The sequence below is a fragment of the Brachyistius frenatus genome, unplaced genomic scaffold (assembly GCF_029030835.1).
Source record: "Brachyistius frenatus isolate BFR_SWC_R1_liver_20210118 unplaced genomic scaffold, ASM2903083v1 Contig_20, whole genome shotgun sequence".
Lineage (NCBI taxonomy): Eukaryota > Metazoa > Chordata > Actinopteri > Embiotocidae > Brachyistius > Brachyistius frenatus.
In genome coordinates, this window is record NW_027210619.1 from 1915788 (window position 1) to 1941347 (window position 25560).

A 25560-nucleotide genomic window follows, 5' to 3' on the forward strand; every position below is an offset into this window, starting at 1 on the left:
GAGACAAAGGAGGTGGCGACACCGGAAGCGGTGTCTGACTTTTTCAAGCGGAGCACTTCCGGTCAGTTGATTTTCAAAATATAACCACTAATGTTTAGTGTTTCTTGAAAGAGAAGAAAAGATCAAGTTTGGCATGAATATTGGCTTTGATATGACGAAAACAATAATAGATATGTTTAATCAGTTAATTCATGAAGTATGCTGTTAACAACACACCATTCACTCTTTTTAGAGGCAGCGTGGAAGACAAAATAGACTTTGTGACAGTTTGCATGAAATACATCCCAGTCTCTGGATTTCTGGAGCTCCATTTTCTTTCATTATTTTAAAGACCTCTCCATGTGATACTAAACTACTGTAATATTGGCAAACCAAAGCCGCTATATTATTTTTGTCTCTAAAAACGTAACCGGTAAGGCTCCCTAATGTTGATATGGCAGATGAGAGCATATCTACATTCATATTGTAGTTTCTTACAACTTTTCCAGATGACGTCTTAATGGGTTTCATATTAGCTAAGTGTTGATTTCATTACATTTACAGTGCCTGGTTCAAAAATGTGATATTCTCTGGGGTAACAGAATCTAAAATATCTATTCATACACAAGCAAATGGCATAAATACAAGTGTTAAAAAACAAAACAAGAGGGAGCAGGTTACACAGTTACTTATCTATTTTGTTCATAATGTGATTGAGAGGGAAGATGGGAGATAAATGAGTGCTTAATGTATGTGTAATGGCTACAAAAATGCTATTATATATCAATATGTTGTTGCTGATTAAAAGATCAGATTTGACACGGTGCAGCAAAAAACAAAACTGCATTCATTTGCTCAAGACAAACTTATGAAGTTACATTTATTCAAAACCATATATAACTATTATCTGTACATTGTACATGTGTATATTTTCATTATTTTAGTAATAATTACAATTTCTTTACAGGCAGTCCACTACAGACATGGGAGGAGTTATACCCCGACACTATCATATCCGATTGGTCTATAACACCATGGTCCCAGCTATGGCCATAGACGACAAAATATTTAGGAAGGTAAACTGTCATAACTCGTCTCTTAAACATCAAGAGTAAACATTTTGGCAAAAACTCCATTTAAAGTGTATATAGCTTCTATTTGGTAAAATTACAAGCCTAGACTCAAAGTGTTGTCCTCTCATTCAGGAGCTGTGCACGCACAGTGAAGTTGTGGGACACGACTTGCGTTGTGCGCTTAAAATGAGAAAAATAAAAGCAATAATAACATCCTGGTATGAGCAAAAGGCTTTACTCCATTTTCTGCAGTCAGGTTTAAACAGTTCATGATCAACAGGCTTATTATACAAAGGCATTGTTTTATCAAGGCAAGACCAAGACATACAGTATGTTGATGTTGACCCAAGCCGTTGGCACATGATCTTACTGATTGATACATTGTACATGCCAATAATTTTAACTTTGTCCAGACCAAGTGTATCAGCAGGTTTTATTATGATAAAGTGAGTTCCAAGGACACAACAATTCCAAGTCGGGCTCAAAGGTCTCCTGTTAGATGTCATCATTTTGAAGTACTTTCTGTATGTTCTCAACATATTTTAATTTTAAAAACCTGTCAATTTCAGACAGGCTCTGCTGCTGGCTGATATTCTCACAGTGCAAGTTGTTATATTTCATAATCAAACATCTGATCCAACAAAACGGTACTGTAGGATTTGAGTGTTGTCTCCTTGTTCGTCTCTACTGCATTTCAAAGTTTCTAAATGATTTTGTAAACGGTCAGTTCTACCTTTTAAAAGCTATGCATGTTCAAATTGCAACATTTAATACATTTCAGGCGATGAACGCAATGTGATGCATGTATTAGTATCTGGACTAGGCTACTAATGCTAGTGCTGCCACTCTCTGAAACAACACATTGTGTCTGTTAGTTGTCTTCAGTTGTATCTAAAAGTTACATTGCAGTCTCGTGTTGTGATTTTCTGTGCTGCTTCAATGGCAGTTTTTGTGCAAAATAAATGCACTACCTACAACTCACTGAGGCATGTAATGTCTTCTAGTTACACTTTCAAAGATGAATACTTAGATAGTGACATATTCTAGATATAAAATAGTGCTGAGGGCTAAGGCTGTGATTTTGAAAGTTTTTGAAAAACGGGCTAAAAGCACTGACAAAGAAGCTTGCTTTGTTCAGACATTTTTATGTTCAATACGTTGCAAAGACTGATATCGTTGACATCATAATAGTGCATCCACTGGCTAAGAAAAACAGGCAGATTACGTAAAACTGTCAGTTATGGTTACCGTTCAACGGTTCCACTGCTCCACCTAATGCAATGACCATGAAAAGCTTGATCTTGCTGCTCTACACTGATTCACTTGCATGAGCACAATGGTCACTAAAGTGTACTTAAGAGCCAAATTTTTCTCCACTGATGCTTAACAGTGTTTGAGTAGCGTGCTCAAAGACTGTTTTTCTGTTGTCGGCGGACTCTGATAGGTGGACAGAGATTAAGAAGGTTTAGGTTCCTTAGATAAGGAAGAAAGGTCAAAGGTACAACTGTACTGTACAGTGTCAGATAAGGCATTCCTCTCAGGGACCAAAGATTTTATACTCACATTTGGACTTTGGTGGAAGTGAGTTTGAATTTACAGGATTGGGGGCAATTTTCAAAGGGGGCTGGCCAAAGTGAATCTCAATGTTGTTGTTTTTTTTAGCTCTTCAAATTTTTGGAACAACGTTCTCTGAATTTAATCTGATTTCTCTTCATTTTAAATGTAAGGCAAAAACAGGTAGTGCTTCTCTGCATGCATACTACTGTGTATACACCCAATACATGCACTATCTGCACAAAAAAACCCCATAAACATTCAATTGTTCTTCCCTCTTGTTATCCCAGGCTGTGCAGTTTTCATGCTTCTAAGCATGGGCGTAATCCAACAGCTGTGCAATGAGGCGCAATTTTCATCCATTTTCAAATTCACTATTAAATGACATTAATTAATCCCTGCAGTCGTGCTCCAATGATGCATGGCTCGGTGGGTTATCCCTTTCATTAATCCATAGGATAACAGTTTCTGTGATCCAAGCCATTTAAAGTCTCTCATATAGTCCCCTCCATCTCTCAGAGTATAGATGGTAACAGAGATGATGTAATTCAGTAGGGTGCTGATATGTCAATCAACTCAACCAATCCCTGATCAGAATCTGGTAATCCTCACTCCAGAGTCTCCAACGATGAGGCGGGCCATGGAAGGATGAACCTGTGAAATATTGAGAAATCAGGAAAAAACAAATATTACTAATGATAAGTTGTACAGTATCTGCATTACAACCCCACATATTAACACTTAGATCTGTAGAAACATACAGAAAGTTGAAAAACGTGTTGCTGTCAACAACATGGATAATTCCTAATTCGTTAATCATTAAAAGCTTAAAAAAATACAAAATACCAGCTTTATAGGGCATACATGATGTACAGGTTTTTTTTCTGGAATTAGATGCAACATTACATGCAGGGCAGTTAAAATGCAGCCTGCTCTATTATGACAGAACATATGATAAGATGACCTGGGAATTCAAAAGTCATGCTTATACTCAACTAGTTAACAGTGACAGTGGCACAGCCCTACAAAACACGATCTATCCAGTCACCTACAGTTGCCACACAGTTTCCAGCGTTTTATATATATTCAGTACATTCAACAACAAGCACTATTATTCTTCTTTCTGACCTGCGCTTGGAGCGGCCCGTAAGGAACAAGTTCTCCATCCACAGTGAGTGTTCCTCGTGTAGACAGAGGCTGCAGCCTGAAGGCCCTGCAGGTAACATGGCTCACGTACGGCGAGGTGACGGAGTGGTGGGTTCCTCGTTCCATGGCAAAGAACAGTCTCAGCAGAGTGGCTCTGGAGATCCCCGCCCGCACAAAGGTCAGGTGGATGAGCCCATCGTCAAACCTGGCCTGAGGTGCAGCATGGAGGTCAGCCCCGAGGTGGCTCTGATAAAGAGCCAGGACCAGGACAAAGTCCCCTTCAATGGTGACCCAGTCTCTGGTGGGAAGGGGTTGGTCGAGGGGGGGTAACAAGTCATCCCTTGGTAGATTTAAAGGCAGTGAGACGAATGGACGGTTCTTGAGGGGTCCTGCTGGTTCGGCAATATCAAAGTTAAAAGAAGAGGACGGCGTGCGTAAGGAAGGCAATGGTGAGGTGGAATTTGGGGTGTTAGGACGGGGAGTGAGGTAGGATAACGAGTGTGGGGAGGCACAAGAAGGGTTAGAGGGAGGTGTAGGAGACAGAGACAGTGAGAGGGAGGGGAGTTTCGGGGGGAGGGAGTTTGAGTGGGAGTGCTGGAGGAGTGAGAGGGGCCTCGGCCGGGAGGAGTTTTGGTTTTGGTCCAGAGTCTTGGGCTTGTAAGAGAAGGGAGAATGACGGAAGGGAGAGGAGATGGTAAGAGCGCGCTCACGAGCGACATCCCGTGGGTAAGGTTCTTTCTGGTAGTAGGTTCCATTCAGATCAATGTCCTCCACCCTGTATGAAGTGCCAGAGTCAGCGTCAGCCTCCTGACTAAGCGACTGGTTGAAGAGAGCATTGGCTATCTGGCTCGAAGGGGCTGAATTCTTTCTCAGCACCTGTCTGCCCTCCTGAAGGTTTTCCTGGTAAGTGATACAACTCTCCGACTCACCATCTGCCTCTCGCCCCATGTCAACACCAAAGCTCTCTCCCAGCTCTCTAGCATGCAACACTCCCTCCCCTTCTACAGAATCACCACCGCCTTCCCCATCCTTCCCCCTATTCTCCTCCTCCATCTCACCGGAGTCCTGCTCTGCTGTTCTCTCATCTTCCCTTTCATCCTTGATCCTCGCCAACCTTTCTTCCCTCCCCATATTGCATTCAGCCCTTTCATTTGATTCTGAATTTGTCCCCGTTCTCTCCGAACATGTCCTTGACTTCTCTTGTGCCTCCAGCTCCAGCTCCCTCTCTCTGTCTTCTGCCAGGCTGCTTGCCCTCACCACACCAGTTCCTCCTCCCCTGGCCCTCTCCCTTCTCCTCTCCCTTTCTTTCTGCCTCTCCTCTTTCTCCCTCTCTCCTTCGCCCCTTCGGAGGCTCCTCTGTTCACTGATGCCCATGTCAGAGCAGGTGCGATGGATAGGCGTTCGGCAGAAGCCCTCCAGGCCTTCTGTGATGCTGCGGGAGAGGGGTCTCCTTGGCGGAGGTGGTGTGGCATCTGGCGATGTGGTAACAATAGAGGGAGGCAGGTAGGACAGACGACCCTTGTAGGATCGAAGAGAAGCTATGCGCACTAAAGTTCCAAGGGTGAAGCGAGCTGAGCCCAGGCCACGATACCTGGAACAAGAAAACATTATAAAAAAAAAAAAAGCAAAAATGTTTTGTCAAGGAACTAAGGGATGTTGCTTTAATTAACAAAACGCATTGGACTAAGAGCATAAGCAATTAGACACCCACCTCTCACTCTCAATGTCCACATCGGACACAAAGCCCCAGGCGACAGAAAGGAAGGAAAACAGCCTCCTGGGTGCTGCGGTACGGCTGTTGTTGGAGGGAGCAGGGCTTGTTGTCACAGAGACCAGGTCCATGGGTCGGACACCGCCTCGACAGAGCAAAAAGCAGCAGTTCAAAAGGAGGGGCTCCCGAAGGCACATGTCATACCTGAGGGAGATATAAAAAAGAAAACAACAAGCTCCTGTTAGTCAAGATAAAAAGAAAGCTGCACAAATAACAGCTCAATACCGAGTCCTTCCGCTTCTCAGGGATATCAAGTTCTAGATAGCATGCCGAGGACAAAAGCACAAAACATTGTGCTCATTTTTTTTTTTTTTTAAGATAACACTTGAGGTGAGTTGGGAACTCGGTCACTCTAATAGAATAAATCTACACATCCATGATCTTTAAATCTTTATCTATGCTAGGACTGTTTTAGTTAATAAGTGCAAAAGATTGTTATTGCACTATGTTTGACCCATTCTAAAAATGCCGAGATCATAAACTATTTTTAGCAGTCTGCAATAAGATATGAACTCGACAGGACCAATTCTCAGCAAAAATGATCTAAGCTGCCAACACTGCATCAAAGTGTTGACTATGAGAGAACAGAGAGAGAGATGAGGACTTCTTGCTTTGTCTTTTCCATACTTTAAACTGAGCTGGAAGAATATTTTCTTACTGAAGAAGACACACTATTTATAGATATAAATGAGAGACACTCTCACCCTGCGTTGTGGTTGATGGAGCCAGCTAGTGCATTCCCAGAGCCACATGGCAGAATGCTGACAGGTGTTTTTATTGCTTGTTCCCAGTCTGGGCGCTCCATCATCCCATTAATTACCTACAGGAACACAACACAAAGAATGCAGACAGAAAATCATTTTAGTTGATACAGAATCAACCAATATATTGTATAATGTCCCCCCCCACCCCCTTGAATATATCCCTACATTTTACAATGCGTAGCCCTGCAACAAAAGCACCTCACCTCATGCAGCAGACCGTCCCCAGACACTATGATGATGCCATCCCACTCCGGGAGCGATATCTCTCTGATGAGCTCTCTGGCATGGTTCTGTCGCTCTGAGACAGGTGCATTAAGTCAGTTCCTGGTTTATATATTTATGCATGTTTTATGTAAATGAGTGTGATCTGCCTCCTGAGGCTGTTTTTGACCTTGGTGTGTTACCTGTCTGTATGAGGTTGTAGCTGATGTTGGCCTCTCGAATCATTGGCAGGATGTGGGTCTGACACCACTGCATTGCCTGGCCCCTTCCACTGAAGGGATTGACCAATAACATTAGTCGCCTGGGACGAGGTAGCAGACTTCTCGAAAATTCTGTATGAAAACGGAAGGACAGCATGAATAAGTTAAAACCTGCCCCATCTTTGTCGAGGACAAACAAAGAAGTTCACTGCATTTTCAAAGCCAGCCAACTGGGACGTAAGCTAAGCTGTTATTACCGTGTTACCCAACCCTGGACTTTGAGTGCTTTCAGCCATTTGAGCCTCCTTTATTTCACCTTACAGGATCTACTTCACACTGCACGATGCTGTCATTTGAGACCGCATCTATTAATCATTTAAGTTCAGATACAAGAAAAGAGGACACGCAGCACTCTGAACTTTGGAATTAAAGGTGGTAAAAAACAAAACAGCTGCATACAGAGTTAACTCATTCAATATTTATCCCACCAGTGCACAGACGCAATAAAACAAAATACACCCTACTCCCCTTGTCTAATCTTTTCAGGATGGATATTAGAAAAAAATATAAATCTCTCGGTATCTCTAAAGATCAATCCAAGATGCAGTTTAGTATAGATGGACGTCAATGGTGCAATGATACTCATGATACAGATAATTCTCAATTACGCAACAAACTGCACTGAAGCAAATCAGCAGAAAAAACAACTAACAACAGCTATAATGCCATCAGCATAAAAATCAACAGGCTCACGACAGTAAGTGATTCATAAAGGTTGACTGAGTTGAATGTTGAATGGGGTCATGAATGAAGCACGAGCAGAAAAGGGACAATCGGAGAACTGGGGGAAATTAAAAATGATTGACAGCTTTATCACTGCTGAGGAGAGGAGACAGTGATGTGATGAAGACCAAGGAAGAGAATGACACAGAGATTTAAGACAATTAAGGGTTAACAATAATGGCCAAAGAAGAGGAAGGAGAGACAAAAGAAGGGAGATGCAGTTGAAGTCTGTGATGCAAAGTCAATAGTGGAAAAAAAGGTAAACACACAGGGAAAGTGAACACTGAGCGGCGCCTTGCTATCTGTCTGATAACTGAGGCTGGGGAATACAGGGGAAGGGGTGGCAAGCTGCAGCAGTCCCACCCTCTCTGTCGCAACATTTGACACCGAGTGATACAGACCATGTGGGCAGGAAAGATAAGGCCAGGGAAATAAAGAAGAATAGTTTTCGATAAATAAACTCCAGAAGGAGATGTACTCATGAGAAGTTAACAAACAAAATACGCTGAAATCTCAGAGCCTCTTATGGCGTATTAGTGCTAATCCTTTGTTTTTTACCCTGAAAATACTCCAACTACTCTCAGTACTGTTTGGGCCCTCAATGAATGAAATGTGTGTGCTGTACATGCAGAAAGGTCACTTAATGTCAAGGTGACATTAAGCGGTACTTAGCGAGCATTTAACAAAGGAGGCATAAATCAAAGGGGAATGAGGCAACAATGTGTTTCTTAAGTAGACAATAAGAATTCAAGACTTTTTCACGACGTTTGCTAAAACTTAAACTGCTAACACTTACAGTATCTATGATAAGCTAACAGTGTTGCTGTTTTAATGAAACCATTCAACTCCTCAATATAGGAGCTCAATAGCTTTCTATTTTCTCCACCTGTATATCTCTGGGTATGGCACTGCAAGTCAGACAAAACAAGACATTTTATGACATCCCTTTGTGCCCCAGCAGATTGGCATTGACATTTTTCACAATTTTTTGAGGCTATATATTCAAAAAGATCAACTGGCAAAAATAAGCAGTTAATTATCCATAGTTGCAGTTCTAATGTTCACACTCAGTCATAATACATCTTTAAAAAGTGATGAAGCTGTACATGCAGTTCAATGATCGATGACATACTGAAATGAAAGCTGCCTGAAACATTTGAAAGCGCATGCAATTGAAAAACTGTTCAGACACAATCTACAGTGAGGTAAAGTCACTAGTATAGTCTTGTAAAAAACACGACGTGTCACCCAAAATGTACATACAAACAAACAAACAAACACACACTCACCCGTGTCAGCAGTGACGATCACGCCTCTGAGTAAACACTGCACAGCAGCCGACCACCTTTCAGCTTCAGGCCTGCTTTCCGCCAGATAGGCCCTCACCTGCCTGCGCCGAGACACCCCTTTCCGTCGTTTTCCTGGCGGGTACCAGTACAGCACCAGCAGAGGGGGCGCAGGAGAACGAGGGCAGCTGCAGCCCACCAACTCTGACAAAGGCAGCAGGAGACGGGCTTCCTTTCCCGGCCGAGGTGACAGGCGCTGAATATGTATGTGGGTGTGGGTGAGGGTCAAGGCAGAGTTGGATGCCGGAGTTGGGGAGGCAGCAGGGGAGAGCCCTCCAGGGCTGTTGGGGCAGCTGTTATTGTTGCCGTTACTGCCAGAACCCCAGCTGGCGAACTGGCCATGAAGAAGGGCTTCTGCTGGAGAAGGTGAAGAGGGGTCTGGGGATCGCATCGTCACTGCTCAAGTGGACAAAGTTTGTCGGTCTAACAAGCTTCAGAGTAGAAATGTCAACAGGTAGAGGCTTGAAGAGAGGAATCTGGCAGCTTAAGATTTGCAGGGAAAAGCGATATGTATCTGAAAATCTGTCTGAGAACTTTATCTCCAAAATCTCTTCAAAATCATTCTTCCTCGTCAGTGCTTGAATTCAAGAAACAATGTCACAAAAAAAAATAAAGCTTCTGTTCCTCTCCCACCATGTCAGATATGTCTTCATTTAAAAAAAATACAAATTAAAAAAAATTCTTCCAGTTCAAAGCTTCCTCTGTTTAGAGTATTTGTCCAGTGAAGATGGGAACTGCTAAAAGACCAGTACTTGTGTCACAGTTCAAAACCTCCTGTCACAGTTTGATTTGAAGAGTCATCAGGTTCTACAGTTTGCTGCCAGTTGAAAAGTGGATCGGCAATATTTCAACATATTCAAAGACAAAAGCACTTAAAAATGTAAAATCAGTCATTTAAACGAAAAGTGTTCTTCACAAAGATTACATAAGTATAAAAATAAGTTTACATGACAACTAAAAGCCACCTACTGTGATAGGAACATACGGCAGCTGAGCAGCTATTTAACATTAACAATAAATCTTTAAATAATTACACAAATGGATGAAACTGAAACTCTTAAGTTACATTAAAAGACAGATCCATTAAGTATTAATAAGACCAAAAGCAAACACACCTTGTTTAGACAAGGAGCCTACAACAATTAAATTAACGCACAAGAAAAGATCTGCATAAAGTACGTTGCTTTTAAGTGCTGTCCAAAATGTAATTAATGCCACAAAGATATAAGTGCAGATTTTTCAAGACCTTTGATTTCTCTATTGCTATCTTGAATCTCAGTGATAAATAGTAGGCAGAGAGGAGGAGTGACTAGGCCAGTCCCCTAGACAGTAGTGCGATACATTAAAGTTTCATCCAAGCAAAACAATTCTCCATAAAAAGAGGAGCAACACGAGGCCAGACAGGTGGGGCAACAAAAAAAACGATGATTAAAAACAAAACAAAAAAAAACAGAAACAGAACAAAAGAAAAACAAGGAGACAGATCCAGGTGGGTCCTTAGTTTATGTCATCTTAATGTCCTTGAGTCAAGCCTCACGTTCCCTCCCAAAGATCTTTGTTCCTGTACGAGGCCAAATGAGGACAACAGTCAGTTGTAAAAGTGGGAAAAAAACCCACAAAAAAACAACAACAGCGGGATTTTTTTGTTACAGTACACGGTTACCAGATTGACATTTACAAAATGAACACGCTAAACTAAACAAATGGAACGAAATTGCTCCTCCGATTGGGGTGTGCCATATCATATCGTTCAACAATAATACCGTTTGTCATGACAACGGCAATATTTCAACTAAAGATGCAACACTGTTACACAGCGTAACAGCCTGACGTCATCATCAATAAGTCTGGCTGAAAGCGGCTCCACAGTGGACGACTTAGTACCAAACAGTGGAGCGACTTCAGTAGTGTGGAATTGGTTTGGGTACAACAGATCAGATGAACAAGGCACAGCATTATGCTACTTATTGAATATTTTAGGGCAAACTATATCATTGCTGAAAAATACCCTGAAATATCATGTTATCTTAATTCCATATCGACCACCTGCACAGCTGATTAAAGGGATTTTATTATGCAGAGGGAAAGTATTTCCAGATGACGTTTTCACAATTGGAGTGGGACAACTACAGACAAGAACTGTGACGATAAGAGAAGAAGATAACGTTTACAGGGTGAAGCAATACAAGATCCATCATGGCCCTTGTCCTTAGGTGCGTCTGTGCTGCAGCACATAATGACTCAGAGTCACACATCCTCTACCGCCTTGCTGAGACATCACATTATTTTGGATGAAAGCTTGCATGAGAATGAACACAGCTGGTTGGTATTTTTCATAATCGTGGCTTTTGTCAAACAGGATTTAGGGACACAGTGTCTCTTTCACAATTTTAGTTTTGGACTGAGGTTTCACAAATTGCTGACCGACACAGTGATGGCTTGAAGATGTTCAGCAATACGCACGTAACGGTCTCACATTTCTCACACTAAAGAAATAGGATCACAAAGAGCCTGATACAAAATGTATGGCAATTAGAAAGTCGCATGAAATCAGGACGCTTACACACCAAAGAATTTAGTGTTGAAATAAATTTGAGACTTCAAACTTAAGTTTGCAGAAACTTCCCCTATTATATCCAAGTCATTCAATGGGAGAGGTTACAGGAATATTAAGCTCCAAGTTAGCAGGGACTAGATCCTTAAGACTTTTAACAGAACAATTAGTGCTATCTTGGGACTCCGTTGTACCCTAAATTTATAAACTGCTCACATCTCTTTCATGTTTTTATAAACACAGTCAGGAAACATTATGCAAGCTGTGGTGCAGACAAAATCAATACTTGGCTGATGTCCTGCTCTGATAAAAAAAAAAAAAAAGGCCCACAGAAAAGGACCTCACTGATGCCCATTGTTGCACCTCATGCGTCCTTGACATGCAGGGCGGGGACACCCAGAAATAATAATATGCGCAAGCTAATTCTGTCTCCCACACAATGAGGCTGCTGTTGGCTGACTCCGGGGTCTTTTCTCACAAGTTTAGATTAAACTCTGAACTCAAGCACATATATTACGTCTTCACACTAAATATTAGCGTTACCAAGTCTGCCAAAAAGTAAACTTTAATCGATGTTTGACGCCAGCTAGCAGTTTGACAGGTTGTTAGCCTCACCTTTAACTTTTTTTTTTTTTTTTTTTATAACAGTTACAGCACGGCCAAGTTCAAAAGTCGTGTTCAAGTGCATTACAGCCTTTTAAAATAATTATAAAGCAGCAGGAGGAGTTGGAAATTATAGGAAACGAGTCTCGAGTTTTACGCTAAACAAGTCTGCTAGCAGAGCAACACTGCGTTGTCAAGTTAGCAGCGGCTAACAAAGCTCAACACCAAAGTAAAAGCCATCTTGCAGCGCAATTTAAATTGTATTTAAATGTGTTCATCCACGCTGTTGGCATACTGAAACAACAACAACAACAACAACAACAACAACAAAAAAGGTTTGATTTGTGGGGCTAAATGAAGTACCGGAATCAAGCGCAAGACGGTTAAGACGGGGCAGCGCCAGTTAGCTGAAGACCTACCCGGGTCGACTCAACGATGCTTCACCGGCGTTACACTTGAAATACGGCACAAAAAAAACAAAACAAAAAACAAAAGAAAACAAACAAACAAGCCCCCCCCCCCCCCCCTTTCAAAATTTACCTCATCTCGTCCCCTCTGTCGTGACGACTGCTCGCCGCTCGCTGTTAAAACGCCGAAGGCTCGGGAGCAGGAAGTGACTGCGGACGCAGCAGCAGCAGCTCTGAGCCGCGGAGAGGAAACCTGAAGGGAAACACCGCAACACCCACCCCACGTGCTCCAATCACTGGCGGGCCGCCGCTTCCTGTCTGAGGCGTTTGTGATCGGGGGGGATCCGCTGATCAAAAGAATTGTTATGTCACATTTACATTAAAAGCTCGGGACGGAAGCCCACTCGCGATGCTAATCAGCATGCCACCGTCTGCTGAGATTAGGTAGTTACTTTATTAATCCCCAAAGGGACATTTTTATTTATTCTATATTTTTATATAGAATAATAGAACAGCAATAAAATAGCAGTAAATAATCATATATATATACTGTACTGTATATACTGTGCATTTTATATTTATTTTTTGCTTTTTATTATTCTATTATTATCTTATTGCTTCTGTATGCTGCTGTAGCGAAAACATTTCCCCTTGGGGATTAATAAAGTAACTACCTAACCTAACCATATTATATACAAACAACCAAGAAACACAGACAACGGTGTTATTGTTGTGTGATGGATTTTGCCAGAGGTGAGTTATTGTACAGTCTTATTGCGGTGGGCAGGAATGATCTCCTGTACCTGTCCTTGTGACAGCGGAGCTGAAGGGAGTCTTTTGGAGAAGGTGGTCAGGATTAGGTTAACTCTTGTTAAAAATGTCAGTGAAGCAGCATTTGGTCAATTAAAAACATAAAGAGGACACATTTTTGTTCACCCAGTCTTTTATTTGTATCAGGTTGCATTGAAAAAAAAAAACAGACTAGTTCTTGTAGCCACACCTGGCTCTGCGACCACGGGCTCTCTCGAACTTCCTGCCCTTGGAGCGGATATAGGGCCTGGAGACAAAGAATGGAAAAAAAAGTTCAATTTAATATATTACAGAAATACACACCCAACATAATTATAATAAAAGTTTTACAAATGTCAATTTCAGCTTTTTCTCATCTGCAAGCTCAATCACAGTGGATTTTTTTTTTTTTTTTTACTGAACACTCAATATATTCTGGAAAATGATAAACTCCTAAACCTGTGGGCGGTCTGGTTATGGCAGGTGGTTTTTGGAATGAAACCTTTCATGGTAAGGTATTTGAAGCATCCTGTGAATCACAATCCAACTATGCTGATACGCATCACGTCTGATGATGAGCTCACATCTGACAAAGTGCTGGAATTTAAGAATGTCATTGACAAGTTTTCTCCCCCAATGACCTCAAATAGCATTTTACTCTGAGAACTTCAAAGTGTGTATTTAAAAAAAAAAAGAAGGGCTAATCTACAATCTTATTGGCACCACAGTGATGCGGTCTGGACGAGGCGCATTAATGGCAACGCTCCATTCAGATGTACCAGGCACCACTACTATGCCTGCCTTCTGGCACACTTTATGATGAACGATTCATACTTAATGTTTTGAGTTATACCTGTGCTTTTTGCTCTATGAAAGCTGGATTGCTAGATTTGACAAAAAAAAAAAACGCAATAATTTGCACAGGTTTGAAATAAAATATATTTTTAAGAATGTAGTTGTAATGTTAGAATTATATGATTTGTGAAATTCCCTAAACCCAAGTATTGTACTGTGCATCAATCATATTGACTAGAATATAAAACAACCCCGGGCACAAACCTCTAAAAACTTTTACTTGTGTATAAAAACCGAAAGGTTGAACATTGAAAACAAGGTAGACAAATATTGCATATTTTTCTCCTTCTAATTGTACCAAGATTAAAAAGTGCTCAGTAACTCAAGTTAAAATACTTTTAACAACAAGGAATAGCCTGATATTTATAATTCCATTGTATCATCTCCATGCCGTTTAGTAATTCATCAGCATGGCTTAGTATTGTTGAAAATGTTTTGATGGGTACCGATACCTTGACTTTGATACTGGTTCTGAACCAGTTTTTTTTTTCCAATACAAATTTTATGAAATTCATTTTAACAAAATGAACTTTACATTACACATTAAGATACAAATCTTTAGTTTTCATGAGGTTTAGAGTTTAGTACAAAATGACAAGGCATTTTTCGATTGTAGATGGTATCGAAGCAAGTCGGTCGTTGGCAGATGAATCAAAGTTCAAAGTTTTCCGTCTAGTACTACGGCTGTTTATGACTCTTAGTTTATCAGACAACGCGAGAGAGAAGGCCAGGAGTCAGGAAAGAGAAAAAAGTCTAATCTAAACTTGTAAGACAACTAGTTTTGGCATCTGACTGATCAAAGTAATGAAGCGAAAGTATTTACTCTATAGACCTCCTTCGGTAAACCTTTTAACCACAGCACTGACAAATCAACTGTACACATACTTGGTGTGGCTGTGAGGAGTTCCAGGAGCTTTTCCAAAGTGCCTGTACACCTCTCTGCCTTTGCGGGGTCCTGGTGAAAAAAAATATAATGTTAAAGATTAAAAGCACATACAAATGATACACACCCATCTGAAAACAATCACGAGCAGAAACTTACTCGTCTGCAGACCATTTGAAAACCTCAGACCAGTTCCCATTTAATGAATGTATTCCCTTTTCATTAATTCAAAGACATCTTAAATTACAATTTGCATGTTTGTGTGTGGCAGAGATTAAATTAAATACAACATGAAGCATGTGTTGTTGTTTTTTTTAGTTTAGACAGCCCAGTAAAGTGGAGTCAAATATATTACAGTTCAGTGGAAGTGTTATCAGGCCTCAAATAGAAACTAAAAAAATCTCCATGATGAAATGACATGTGAAATCTGCTTTAGCACAAACAGCTTCTTACTCAGGAAAAAAGTTTTTTTTTGTCCATCATCCTTATGGACAACTTTCTAGAGGACCTTGTAGTACAATGACTGTTTAAAAAAAGCAGCTGGAGGAAACTGAATACTGTCCAGCAGCAGTGTTTTTGAAAAGGCAATATAAATTTTTTTTTGCATTATCTGAATTCCTCCAACTAACTGGGTTGACACTGGTAGGCAAATATAAATGTTTGGTTACCTGACAGCAACACTGTGCCATGTCCTTTGGGAGAAGCCAAAGCCAGCTGGTCAAAGGTCATCACCTGACCTCCTGCCTTCAGGATCCTGCGCCGGGCACCGTCGGTTACCCTCAGAGCACAGATCTGTGGGACAACAAACAGGACATGAGGACTATTTCAGAGACGGCCAAAAGCCTCACTACGTTGAAGAAACTGACATCTTTGTAGAGAACTTCATGGCGAATTCGGCAACAAAAGGCTCACCTTGAGCTTGGGGATATCCTGAATTCGGACATCATCAGTCACTGTTCCCACAACAACAGCGATTCTGTTCTCGCGGCCGGACAGCTTCATCTTGCGGATCTAGTAGGCAGAAAAAAAACAAAGGTAAGTTCAATGAGTGATGACAACTGACAACAGGGCTCATACATGCCAATATAACTTGAATACCTCTCCTGATTACCAAGTCTTGATGAGCCTTGTAGTAAATATGTAAGTTGATGATGTGCGTTAGTGGATGAATGATATGGGTAACATGATCATGATTGGTGACATTTAGTTAAATTCTTTACTGAACAATAAGCAATGAGCCAATAATTTTTTCTTACTACAGCAGGAAGACACCTTTACCAATTGAAACCCAGTCCAAAATACATTGCAGAATTCAGAACCCAGTAAGACAGACTGAAATAAACCAAGGAACCATTGATCTAACTTTCTCTCAGCCAAAAGCCGAATTCACAGCCCTCTTATTGATTTTTTTTGTTCTCTTTAAATCACTGCACAGACCTCAATGGATGATTTCACTCAAGGCCTCATGAGGTCAGGGATTCTGTGGCAGTAAAAAACTAATTCACTGCCCGGTGACTAAATTAATGAAGCCGACTATAGAAACACTGTATTCTACACATCAATCGACCAACGGAGACACTGACCTATAATTACACTGTCAAAATGCATTCGAGTTACAAAAAGATAAGACATGCTGCATATACAACTGGCTCAAACAGATGTTGTTCAAGAGCAAAAGCAGGGTTTGTTAGTGGTGGACAAGGTGAGAGAAGAGACTGACCAGGCGGGAGACAGAGATGGGAGGCCTGTTGGTTCTGCTCATGAACAGCCTCCTCAGGACGACCTTGTTGAAGGGAGCATTAGAGCGGCGGGCCAGGAACCGGTACAACTATGAGAAACCAGCAGGATGGTTAGAGAAACACAACTGATAATACCCGTTTACTGGTTAAAACGCGATCAGACACACATGAATTAGTACTAGTGGTGTTTTTAATCCAGTGTGTAAAGTCTGACGTGCGAGTTTCATTTACCTTGACCAGGAGCCTCAGATAGATATCCTCGCTCTTTGGCTCCTTTCTGTGCACCTTGCGGTCCTTGTTGTGCCTGATGTCGACACCCTTGGAAAATAAACAGAAACGCAGTGTGTTTAACACTTTTAATTCACACGCAGCACCGACTGGCTTCGTTTCAAGCGGTCTTACGTTTAGGACATCTCTTACGTCTAAGCTCCGCTGCTAAACTTTCATTGTACATTCAAGCCCATCTCTACCAAACCTGAATAAAACAATACAATTACAGGAATTTATATCTACAGTTAAAACACTTTACACAATATGTATATTGAAACTCGAAAGCAGCTCAACGTGTAGCAGAGGCCGGTTCACACGTTGGCACTGCAGCTAATTGCTACCACGGGCGGCAGATAGCAAGCAAACAATACGACGTATGGACAAGTTTGACATGTAGGAACACACGTAAACATTGGGGGATGAAGAAATTATGATTTAACACAAGATTCTGTCTTCTGGTGCACTTTTAATTATTCATTTCTGGTCAACTTTTCCGGCTAAAAGCGGCTGCCTCTACGGCACCAGTCTCTTCTAAAGAGGGTAGGTTATTGTGAATTTAATGGTCAAAAACACGAAATTATGGCAACATTGCGACGCAAATTACGTCCCGAACACTTTAACGTTTCTACTTAGCAGATTTGACAGTTTAATACAAAGGATGACCGTGGATACTCAAGCTATCACATTTGTACAATTCTGATAACATAACCTACCATCTTGGACTCAGAGCGAAAAGGGAAAAGGAAGAGCCGAGGTCTCGCGATAAACAGTGAGCTGAAATCTCGGGCGTCTGATTGGTTAAAGAACCTGCGCTTCCTGCGTGCCGGTGAAAACAGCTGTGAGGATTCAGGATGGTGCCTCCAGTGGTAGAAGCAGCAAGAGACTTTTTTTTTTTACAAGTTCACGTTGGTTATTTTCAGTGGTGGCTTCTCCTCCAGTAAATCTCAGAGGCAAATATTGTACTTTTTATTCCATTTCATTCTGACAGCTTACTTGACTACTTTTATGATTTAAAGATTACAGTTTTTCACACGCTTCCTGTCCAGTAAAACACATTCACTGAAAAATCCATTATTTTTCTGAGCTCGTTGACTTTTTAGAGATGCATGCAAAATATTTTGCGAAGATAGGATGATCTTATAGAATATAATGCATTACTGTCGATTAACCAAAGTTAAAATAAGCACAACCTTAAATAACTACAACAGTGCACATCAATGCAGCAGTAACATTAATCCAGAAGCATCATGTAATAATAAAACACAGACAGGAAGTGTGTGCTTTTATTTTTGATACTTTAAGTATGCCACATTTAGCTGATTACACTTATATACCTTTAGTTTAGTAAGGTTTTGAATGCAGGATTTTAACAAGTTTGGTATACTTTTACTTAAGTAAATGACCTAAATACTTATTCCACCAATTTCCATCCAATTAGAATTGATTTTATTTATATAATTTGTATTTGTCTTTAAGTTATGAATAAAAACGACCTTTTGGATTGCTATTTGGAAACTGAGCAGTGTAATCATCAATTACAAGAAAGTTGTAAAATTTGTAGATCTTAATATTTTGTGAATTTTCATTAGTCAGTATTTTAATGTTTATCTATGATTATCTGTTCTTCATCAACAGTGTTACTAGTTAAATATTTGTTAACTATTATAACTTCCCCAGTGAAAATGTATTCTATATTATTACTTAATTATTTTATTTTTTTATATAAAACTTGATAAAAAAAAAAAGTTTTGAAGAAAATTAATGAAACCAAACTAAACAAAACAAAAACATGTACAAAACCTTTATTGGTTAAAAAACAGTTATTGCAGGATATGATGCACTGAAAAAGTGTGGCAGTAAAGTAAGGATTTAACAGCTTTGTTGTTCTCCAAGGAAAAGATGACAGCAACATGAATAGCAGCAGGATTCAACTCAGACACTGTTGCATCTTTGTAATTCACATTTAAAAGTTGAAAGAACATGAGGTTGGCTGATCCACTGATTCACAGAGATGGGCCTGTTATCCTATTCTTCCCTAGTTTCTTCAGTAGACCTTTAGATGAGCTCTAACGAATGTAATTATTTTATTAAAAACTAGTAAATTGTAAACATTGTGAAGCTGAGGCTAATGGGTTCATTCGAGTTTATGGTTGTGCTGCTGCCTGAGATGACACAGGAAGATCGTGAAAGCCAGTGCGATGCCTCCCAGAAATGCTGTCCGTGCAACAGGAGGAACGAAAGTAAAGTTCACTGCCTGAGATGGTGGACGAGGAAAAAAAAAAGGGATATATCAATATGAATGACTGCCATCCGTGCATTTCTCTGAATGTGTGTGCAGAAAAAGTGTGAATATCTCACCTGCATTATCGACCAAAATATCACTCCAGTCTATATAGATAGATAGATAGATAGATAGATAGATAGATAGATAGATAGATAGATAGATAGATAGATAGATAGATAGATAGATAGATAGATAGATAGATAGATAGATAGATAGATAGATAGATAGATAGATAGATAGATAGATAGATAGATAGATAGATAGATAGATAGATAGATAGATAGATAGATAGATAGATAGACAGACAGACATATCACATGGGATTGTAGCCATCCTGCTCCTTCTCTGTATATGTATATGTAACTGTATATGTACCTTGTAAGATGTCCAGAATTTTTGTCTCCAGTCTTCAAGCGGGTCATCTTTCTTTTCTAGTAAACTTAAACCTACAAGTAGAAGTGACTATTCAATTTCATTTGCGATATCAGAGTAAAACTGTTACAGCTTCACTTTACACGTGTTACAATTAATTAATTCCAATTGATTGCTAGTGTAATCTAGTGTACTCTGGGGTGTGCAGCAGATCAAGTGAGCAGGCAAAAATGTAAAGGTTGTCTCCAGGCGAATAAAGAATTCAACATATGGAGAACAAAAAGTAGCTTATGTTGGTCTTTTAATGGTGATTCTGATTTTGCAGTTTTTGAGGGAGGAAATGTACCAAATGCAGTGAAGAGATTGATTGGTGGCTAGTCCAGATTTCACAGGTGGAGATTGTAATTGCATTATTTCAAAAAATCCAAGCTATAGCAATGAACCCCGTTTCCATGGTAACAGTGGAAGTGGAAATGGAAAGGAAAGCATTATTCAAGAGCATTGCCAAGTCCCACCTTAGCTGATCAAGAACCACATAATAAATAAATTTAGATGTCTATCTGAAGTCTGACTACTTTGATCTAAGATAATAAAACTATTAGGAAATTACAGACACATGAAACAAAGTGGTCCCAGAATGTTTAATCTAACGTCTGTAAATTCATAAGCAGAGCAACACAACAGACACCACCATTTCTCATTATTCTTATTGAGAAATGGTGGTGTCACACAGTGACACACAGTGATTAAAGGTAAGTATTATAAATGGTTTCATAACACACTTACCAATATAAAAGGCACTGATGGTGAGAGGTGCTGCAATCAGCTGATCCACCACAACTTTTCCCGTCACTGCCTTTACTCCGCCTCCTGGCAGCATCCTCTCCAGCCCTCTGAGCCAGTGATAGTTGAAGTTGGCGTGGAAACAGAAACCGACAGTCGCCACTCGAGCCGTCTGACTCCAGTTGATGCCAACTGAATCCTCTGATGTGGATCCTGCGGCAGATTTCTCACCCAGCACGCTCTGTTGTATGAGGTCCGCCGAGGCAAACAGCGTTGTGTATCCCAGGACGTTACTGATGTACGGGTGAGCCTTGAACACAGCCCAGGCCCGGTTCATGGTGAAAAATCTGAACACAGAGGGGATCAATGAATTCATTCAACAGAAAGCCATCAGGTGTACCTGCTTTACAATACTACATATTTTGTTTAAACTTTTTTCAACTGATGTTAAGGGAGTTAAGCAGAATCAGGGGGATGATTCATAATTAACGATTAAATACTGTATATGAAACACTCTAAATGGTGTTCCAGATAACATGTAAAAACGATAATTGCTTTGTCTTGAATCAACCTAATTTATGGATTTTTTCCAAATAATAGTCAAACCTACCATTCAGTCTGGTTCCTTTCACCCTTTTCTTCACTTTTCAGAGCCAAAGAGACACAAACTCTTTTCTGATTGGTTTTGTTGGATAGGGAGGAGGGGTTGAGGTGACGAGAACTTCTCACCTGGTCAAAGTTCATCAACTGTTGCATGAATGTATGATAAAACCGTTATCGGCCTCTCGAGAAAATACCACATGTGGAAAATGATACTGAAGTGACTGACTGAGCAATAATCTGCAGCCGGCAATAGAGCGGTTCAGACAAACTCATCCAGTCAGGTTACTAAACTGAATCTATACGAGAAGACGGGTATAAATATAATATAATTAATATAAATAAGCCATTGCATTCATTGTTTTTAAATATGACTTACCACAGATTTTTCTCATCTGGAGAAGTGTTGAAGTTGAAACCACACCAGTGTGTTTGCTGTGCAGCCCTCTGGTCAGAAGCACATGTGGTGTTACTATAAATACATGCCACTACTGCAGCAGTGGCTCCCTCCTTTGAGTAAAGCACCATAAGATCCACAAAATCCTCTCTTTATTGGAGACAGGAAACAGGGTTAGTTGTTGCATTAAGAGGCTGAGAAGATGGTTCGACTGACTGCACTCGAGCAATGTATAGTTCAGGAAAAAAGTTATTGTAAATATCTTTGACAGAAAATGGAAAAAGTGGAAAATGTGCAAAAAGTCCAAATTTAACTTTCTATAAATGGTCAAATGAAATGACCTAACTTACCTACCTTTGTGCTGTATTTTTGCCACAATTGGGTTTGGAAACCCAATAAAAAATATAATATAAGGTAGGTAGGTAGGTAGGTATATACTTTATTAATCCCCGAGGGGAAATTTTTTAAAAATTAAATTAAAATATTAAAGGTAGTATTAAAGTATTAAAAGAGAAAAAAGCCTGAAAAAACTAAACAAGTACTAATACACTAATGGAAATGAGAAAAGAACATCATTCTTAACTGGTGATCAAGGGGTCAAATTGCATAAAAAAAAGAAGAAAATATTACAAATGCGGGAGCAACAGTTAAAAAAAATGATCATTGAACTTGTTGGATTTTATTTTTATGTTTCTCATCTGTGTAAAAAGGGCAGCTTCACCCACCTGCTGCCATAGATATGTAAAATGCTGTACTTGGAAGGTGTGCTATTGAATTGTAAAGGTCAATTAAAGCCACTAGCAACCATCTTGGCTCTTCCCTCTGAGAATGTGATAATTAGGGCCAGAGTTTAAGATGATCAATTAAGGGCTTGTTAACTGCCTCAGTAGGTGTGTTTGTGTCTCCCACTATTTAACAAGCTGCCTTTCGTGTGGCACACAATGGAGACGTGTGCCCACACTTCCACAAGTGGTTGACTTCTCAGATAATTGCCTGTTTCTTTTCAGAGCCTCTCATCGTGTCTCACTTCCTCTCCCACCATCAATTTGTCAAGGTGGATTCCATTCATATTGCTGGAAAAAAAAAAGGGGGAAATTTGTGCATTTGCATTGAGCGGTGATGTCACTTGACTTAATCTGTGCACACAGGCGCACAATGCGTGCGCACATAGACATCAACAATTAAATTACCACACCTCTGGCGGAAGCTGTCCGCCCCCTCTGTCCTCAGTGCAGTTTGTAGGAAGATACAGACAAACCCAGCAGCCTGAAAACGAAAAGGTAAGAAGGATTTTCACGTTTTATTTACATTATACAATATAAACTTTACAGAACAGCTATGTGTCTAAATTACAAGTCATTGGTTTTAACCGTGATTTACGTACTTCGTTAGTTTGCACCACTGAGGGAAAGCCAGTAAATATATATTTTTTTCCACATCACTGGATTTCAGAGAGAAATATTCTATTTTTCATTCTCCTATTTTATTTTACAATAGTTACTAGTTACCCTACATATGTAATATTTGCATATGCATTATAAATGGCATTGCTAAGGATTAAAGTAGTGGTTACCAACTGTTTTTGGCTCGTGGCTGTTTATTGGGGTCTCTACTGACTTCATTTAAATAATTTTGAGGTCAGAAGAAGAGAGAATCAAGGATTTAGAAAAAGTAAAAAAAAATAGTTAATCTGTGCAGCATTTGATTTATTTCTTACCCCAAAAATTATGTCAACATTCTTCAGAGCAATAAAAGGCTTCTTACAATTAGAACTCTCTTTTTCTGAAGAGCACTTTGACCTTTATACATTGAGTACATTTAGCTGATAATACTTCTGTACATTTACTTTAGCAGAATTTTAAAGTCAAGACTTTATTATATATATATATATATATATATATATATATATATATATATATGATGGCATTGGTACTTATACAAAAAAATATATATACAAAAATATACTTTATTTTACTCATGCTAAAAAAGATAAAAAATAAAATCAGATTCCTTCTTTACCACTGTTTTCCATCAAATTCAGGATCCAACTAAAAATTCTTGTGATCACTTTTAGAGCACTGCTTGGTCCGACACCTGCCTACATTACTCATGTGATGTAGCCCTTTGTCACTCGTCTAGTTTGTTGCTCCAGGCTTAAAGTAGATGTGTCTTTAAATTCTTAAATTAAAGACTTTAAATCTCCCGATACCTTTAAAAAGTGTTCTATGTTTATATCTGTGGCCTTTCATTTGTTTTGAAGCACTTAAGACGGGAATTACTCAACTTTCTTCTTGTGAAAGGAGCTATATTATTAAACTTACTTCCATCTCTCAGCCATGCGACCATCCATCTCTGTGAGTTTGGAGCCTGGTCTGGAGCGAGGGGTCCCCTGGGGTCGTGACCTCTACACTTTCGTAACCTCAGCAGCGGGTCACATGATGAGGACCCTGCAGAAACCAAGGAAGAACCGACCATCCAAGCGGCAGGTCAACCACCGTCGCTTCCTGCACAACATGATCCAGAGGTGTGTTGAGCCATCAGAGAGACACTGAGGTGGACTAATATTAGAATTTATGGTTCCTGGCAGTGTCTTAAAAAAGTGGTTCCAGAACTGGGGTCAATGCAAATCTCCGGAGTCACCGGAGGATAACGTAAAGAAATATTTTCATTACATGACATTATATTTGTTGTGTCTGGACACTTACCTCTTTAGACAGTGGGCAGTAGTCATTGTTTCAATTTAGTTTGGACAGAACCAGGCTAGCAGTTCACCTTGTTTCCAGTATTTATGCTAAGCTAAGCTCACCTATAAACGGTGAAAAATAGAGTATTATATCCCCAAATACCTCCACTACTATTTGTTTGTAGTTACAAAGGCTTAAAAAGCGCAGAACCTCTATCTTAAGGCATGTCAACTGTTATCTCATTTCTTTTCTTTCTGTCTCTATCAACAGAAAGTTTGCAGACATAGAAGCAGCAAACCATCGACTAGCATCTGCTCTTTATTTCAAGGAAGGAGAAAAAAACATTTCTTCTCTGTCGTCACACAAGCCGGACGCACCTGAACAGTTGGGTAACCCATCTCAAAGCAGCTGTCTACAAGATCCAGATAAAGGCAGTGTGTACGCAGACGGTATCTCAAAGTCCAGCAGCGACGTCTCCATCGACTTATGTGAAACTGAGGTCGTTGAAAAGAAGCAGACGGACTCAGGGCAGCTTTGTAAACCTCCAACCGAATCACAGTCCTCCAGCTGCACTGCTGGAATGAACAACCAGAGCAAAAGGAGACAGACAAAACACAGCAGTCGTCGAAAACGGGTTGAGTTCCCTTCTATGAGCTCCCCAAAAGGTATTGACTGTCACCACGGGGCAGAGCTGTTTCATTCTGAGTATAACAATGATGAATGTCAATTTAAACCAATCACCACCCTCTCAGAAGAAAAACCTCCAAGTGACTCCAGTTTCATCCAGTTTGCCAAAAACATGGACACCTCCCCTTCCTTCTCCTCAGAGCTCTCTCCGTTGTCTCTCGACTCCTGCGATTTCTCAATTCAAATGTTCACAGACCTCTCGGCCTGCGCACAGGCACAGAAGAGCATCACTGACATCACTGAGGGTCAGTTGACTGACATACTGGACCTCTTCAGCGTTGGAAATAAAGATTTGGGAGGCTGCATGGACGTAGAGTCCTATTTTAACAGTAGCTGTGCATGTCAAGCGGATGCTGGCCTGGAGATCGGTGCTGATGAGGTTATAGTCGCAGACCAGTCAGTTGGCCTCACTGAGGTGGAGGATCTGCACTGTGAGGGAGCTGAGTATAGAAATGAATATGGATACAGTTGTCATGGAGATCAGGGACTGACCATAAACCACTTCCAGAGCAACCAGCGAAGCTCACATGGACAAAGTACGTACACAGCAGAGGAACTATTTAACAGTTTTAAACCGCCTCAAAGTGCGGACATCGCTCAAAACCAGCTCTCCGCCCCGATCAGCTACCACTACAACGCCGCACAGCTGCAGACATACCAGCGTCCTCAGGAGAGAACCTGTATGCTGGTGAACTGTGAAAACAACCTCAATTTTACACCATTCGAGGGTGTTGCTCAGTCATTCTCCGCCCCTCTTCAAAATCCTGAGCACCGTCCTATACCAACACCACCTCATGAGGATGACTGGCTGTTCA

At 40.4% G+C, this 25560-nt stretch overlaps 3 protein-coding genes and 1 long non-coding RNA gene across 7 annotated transcripts; all 4 read right to left on the minus strand.

The window, feature by feature from the left end:
* Positions 1 to 835: 835 nt before the first annotated feature.
* sphk2 (sphingosine kinase 2) lies at positions 836 to 12743 on the minus strand. Of its 2 annotated transcripts, none has more exons than XM_069695805.1 (8): positions 12536 to 12743; positions 8782 to 10399; positions 6692 to 6841; positions 6491 to 6585; positions 6228 to 6343; positions 5464 to 5667; positions 3735 to 5343; positions 836 to 3260 (listed from the first exon to the last, which is right to left on the minus strand). In XM_069695805.1, the coding sequence occupies exons 2-8, from the start codon at positions 9227 to 9229 to the stop codon at positions 3198 to 3200; spliced, it is 2685 nt and encodes an 894-aa protein (XP_069551906.1). In that variant the 5' UTR covers positions 9230 to 10399; positions 12536 to 12743; the 3' UTR covers positions 836 to 3197. The 2 variants fall into 2 exon arrangements, with proteins under 2 accessions (XP_069551906.1, XP_069551907.1); XM_069695806.1 differs by lacking the exon at positions 12536 to 12743 and adding an exon at positions 12415 to 12494.
* Positions 12744 to 13327: 584 nt separating this feature from the next.
* rpl18 (ribosomal protein L18) lies at positions 13328 to 17715 on the minus strand. The gene is made up of 7 exons (XM_069695858.1): positions 17652 to 17715; positions 16900 to 16986; positions 16650 to 16757; positions 15842 to 15940; positions 15598 to 15721; positions 14932 to 15001; positions 13328 to 13459 (listed from the first exon to the last, which is right to left on the minus strand). Exons 1-7 carry the CDS (start codon positions 17652 to 17654, stop codon positions 13384 to 13386), a joined length of 567 nt encoding a protein of 188 aa, XP_069551959.1. The 5' UTR covers positions 17655 to 17715; the 3' UTR covers positions 13328 to 13383.
* Positions 17716 to 18763: 1048 nt separating this feature from the next.
* Positions 18764 to 21763, minus strand: LOC138619406 (mpv17-like protein). 3 transcript variants are annotated; one of them, XM_069695854.1, is made up of 6 exons: positions 21357 to 21763; positions 20988 to 21124; positions 20381 to 20724; positions 19598 to 19668; positions 19297 to 19326; positions 18764 to 19192 (listed from the first exon to the last, which is right to left on the minus strand). In XM_069695854.1, exons 3-6 carry the CDS (start codon positions 20712 to 20714, stop codon positions 19073 to 19075), a joined length of 555 nt encoding a protein of 184 aa, XP_069551955.1. In that variant the 5' UTR covers positions 20715 to 20724; positions 20988 to 21124; positions 21357 to 21763; the 3' UTR covers positions 18764 to 19072. The 3 variants fall into 3 exon arrangements, with proteins under 3 accessions (XP_069551955.1, XP_069551956.1, XP_069551954.1); XM_069695855.1 differs by lacking the exon at positions 20988 to 21124; XM_069695853.1 differs by lacking the exons at positions 20988 to 21124; positions 21357 to 21763 and having other exon boundaries at positions 20381 to 20771.
* Positions 21764 to 21902: 139 nt separating this feature from the next.
* Positions 21903 to 24674, minus strand: LOC138619412 (uncharacterized). The gene is made up of 4 exons (XR_011310808.1): positions 24436 to 24674; positions 23696 to 23821; positions 22570 to 22640; positions 21903 to 22447 (listed from the first exon to the last, which is right to left on the minus strand). It is a non-coding gene; the product is annotated as an uncharacterized lncRNA (long non-coding RNA).
* Between the last annotated feature and the right edge of the window lie 886 nt (positions 24675 to 25560).

Excerpts from the sequence above, each read along its gene's own strand:
- sphk2 (XM_069695805.1), bottom strand. The coding sequence starts at position 9,229 with ATGCGATCCCCAGACCCCTCTTCACCTTCTCCAGCAGAAGCCCTTCTT. Across the intron at positions 6,842-8,781 it reads GATCGTCACTGCTGACACGG|AATTTTCGAGAAGTCTGCTA; the intron begins GTGAGTGTGTGT and ends GTTTTCATACAG. Across the intron at positions 5,344-5,463 it reads GTGGACATTGAGAGTGAGAG|GTATCGTGGCCTGGGCTCAG; the intron begins GTGGGTGTCTAA and ends TTCTTGTTCCAG.
- rpl18 (XM_069695858.1), bottom strand. Across the intron at positions 15,941-16,649 it reads CCATCTCTGTCTCCCGCCTG|ATCCGCAAGATGAAGCTGTC; the intron begins GTCAGTCTCTTC and ends TCTGCCTACTAG. Across the intron at positions 15,722-15,841 it reads AGGATATCCCCAAGCTCAAG|ATCTGTGCTCTGAGGGTAAC; the intron begins GTGAGCCTTTTG and ends GTTGTCCCACAG.
- LOC138619406 (XM_069695853.1), bottom strand. The coding sequence starts at position 20,753 with ATGAATTCATTGATCCCCTCTGTGTTCAGATTTTTCACCATGAACCGG. Across the intron at positions 19,669-20,380 it reads CATCAGTGCCTTTTATATTG|GTTTAAGTTTACTAGAAAAG; the intron begins GTAAGTGTGTTA and ends TTCTACTTGTAG. Across the intron at positions 19,327-19,597 it reads AATTCTGGACATCTTACAAG|ACTGGAGTGATATTTTGGTC; the intron begins GTACATATACAG and ends CTATCTATATAG.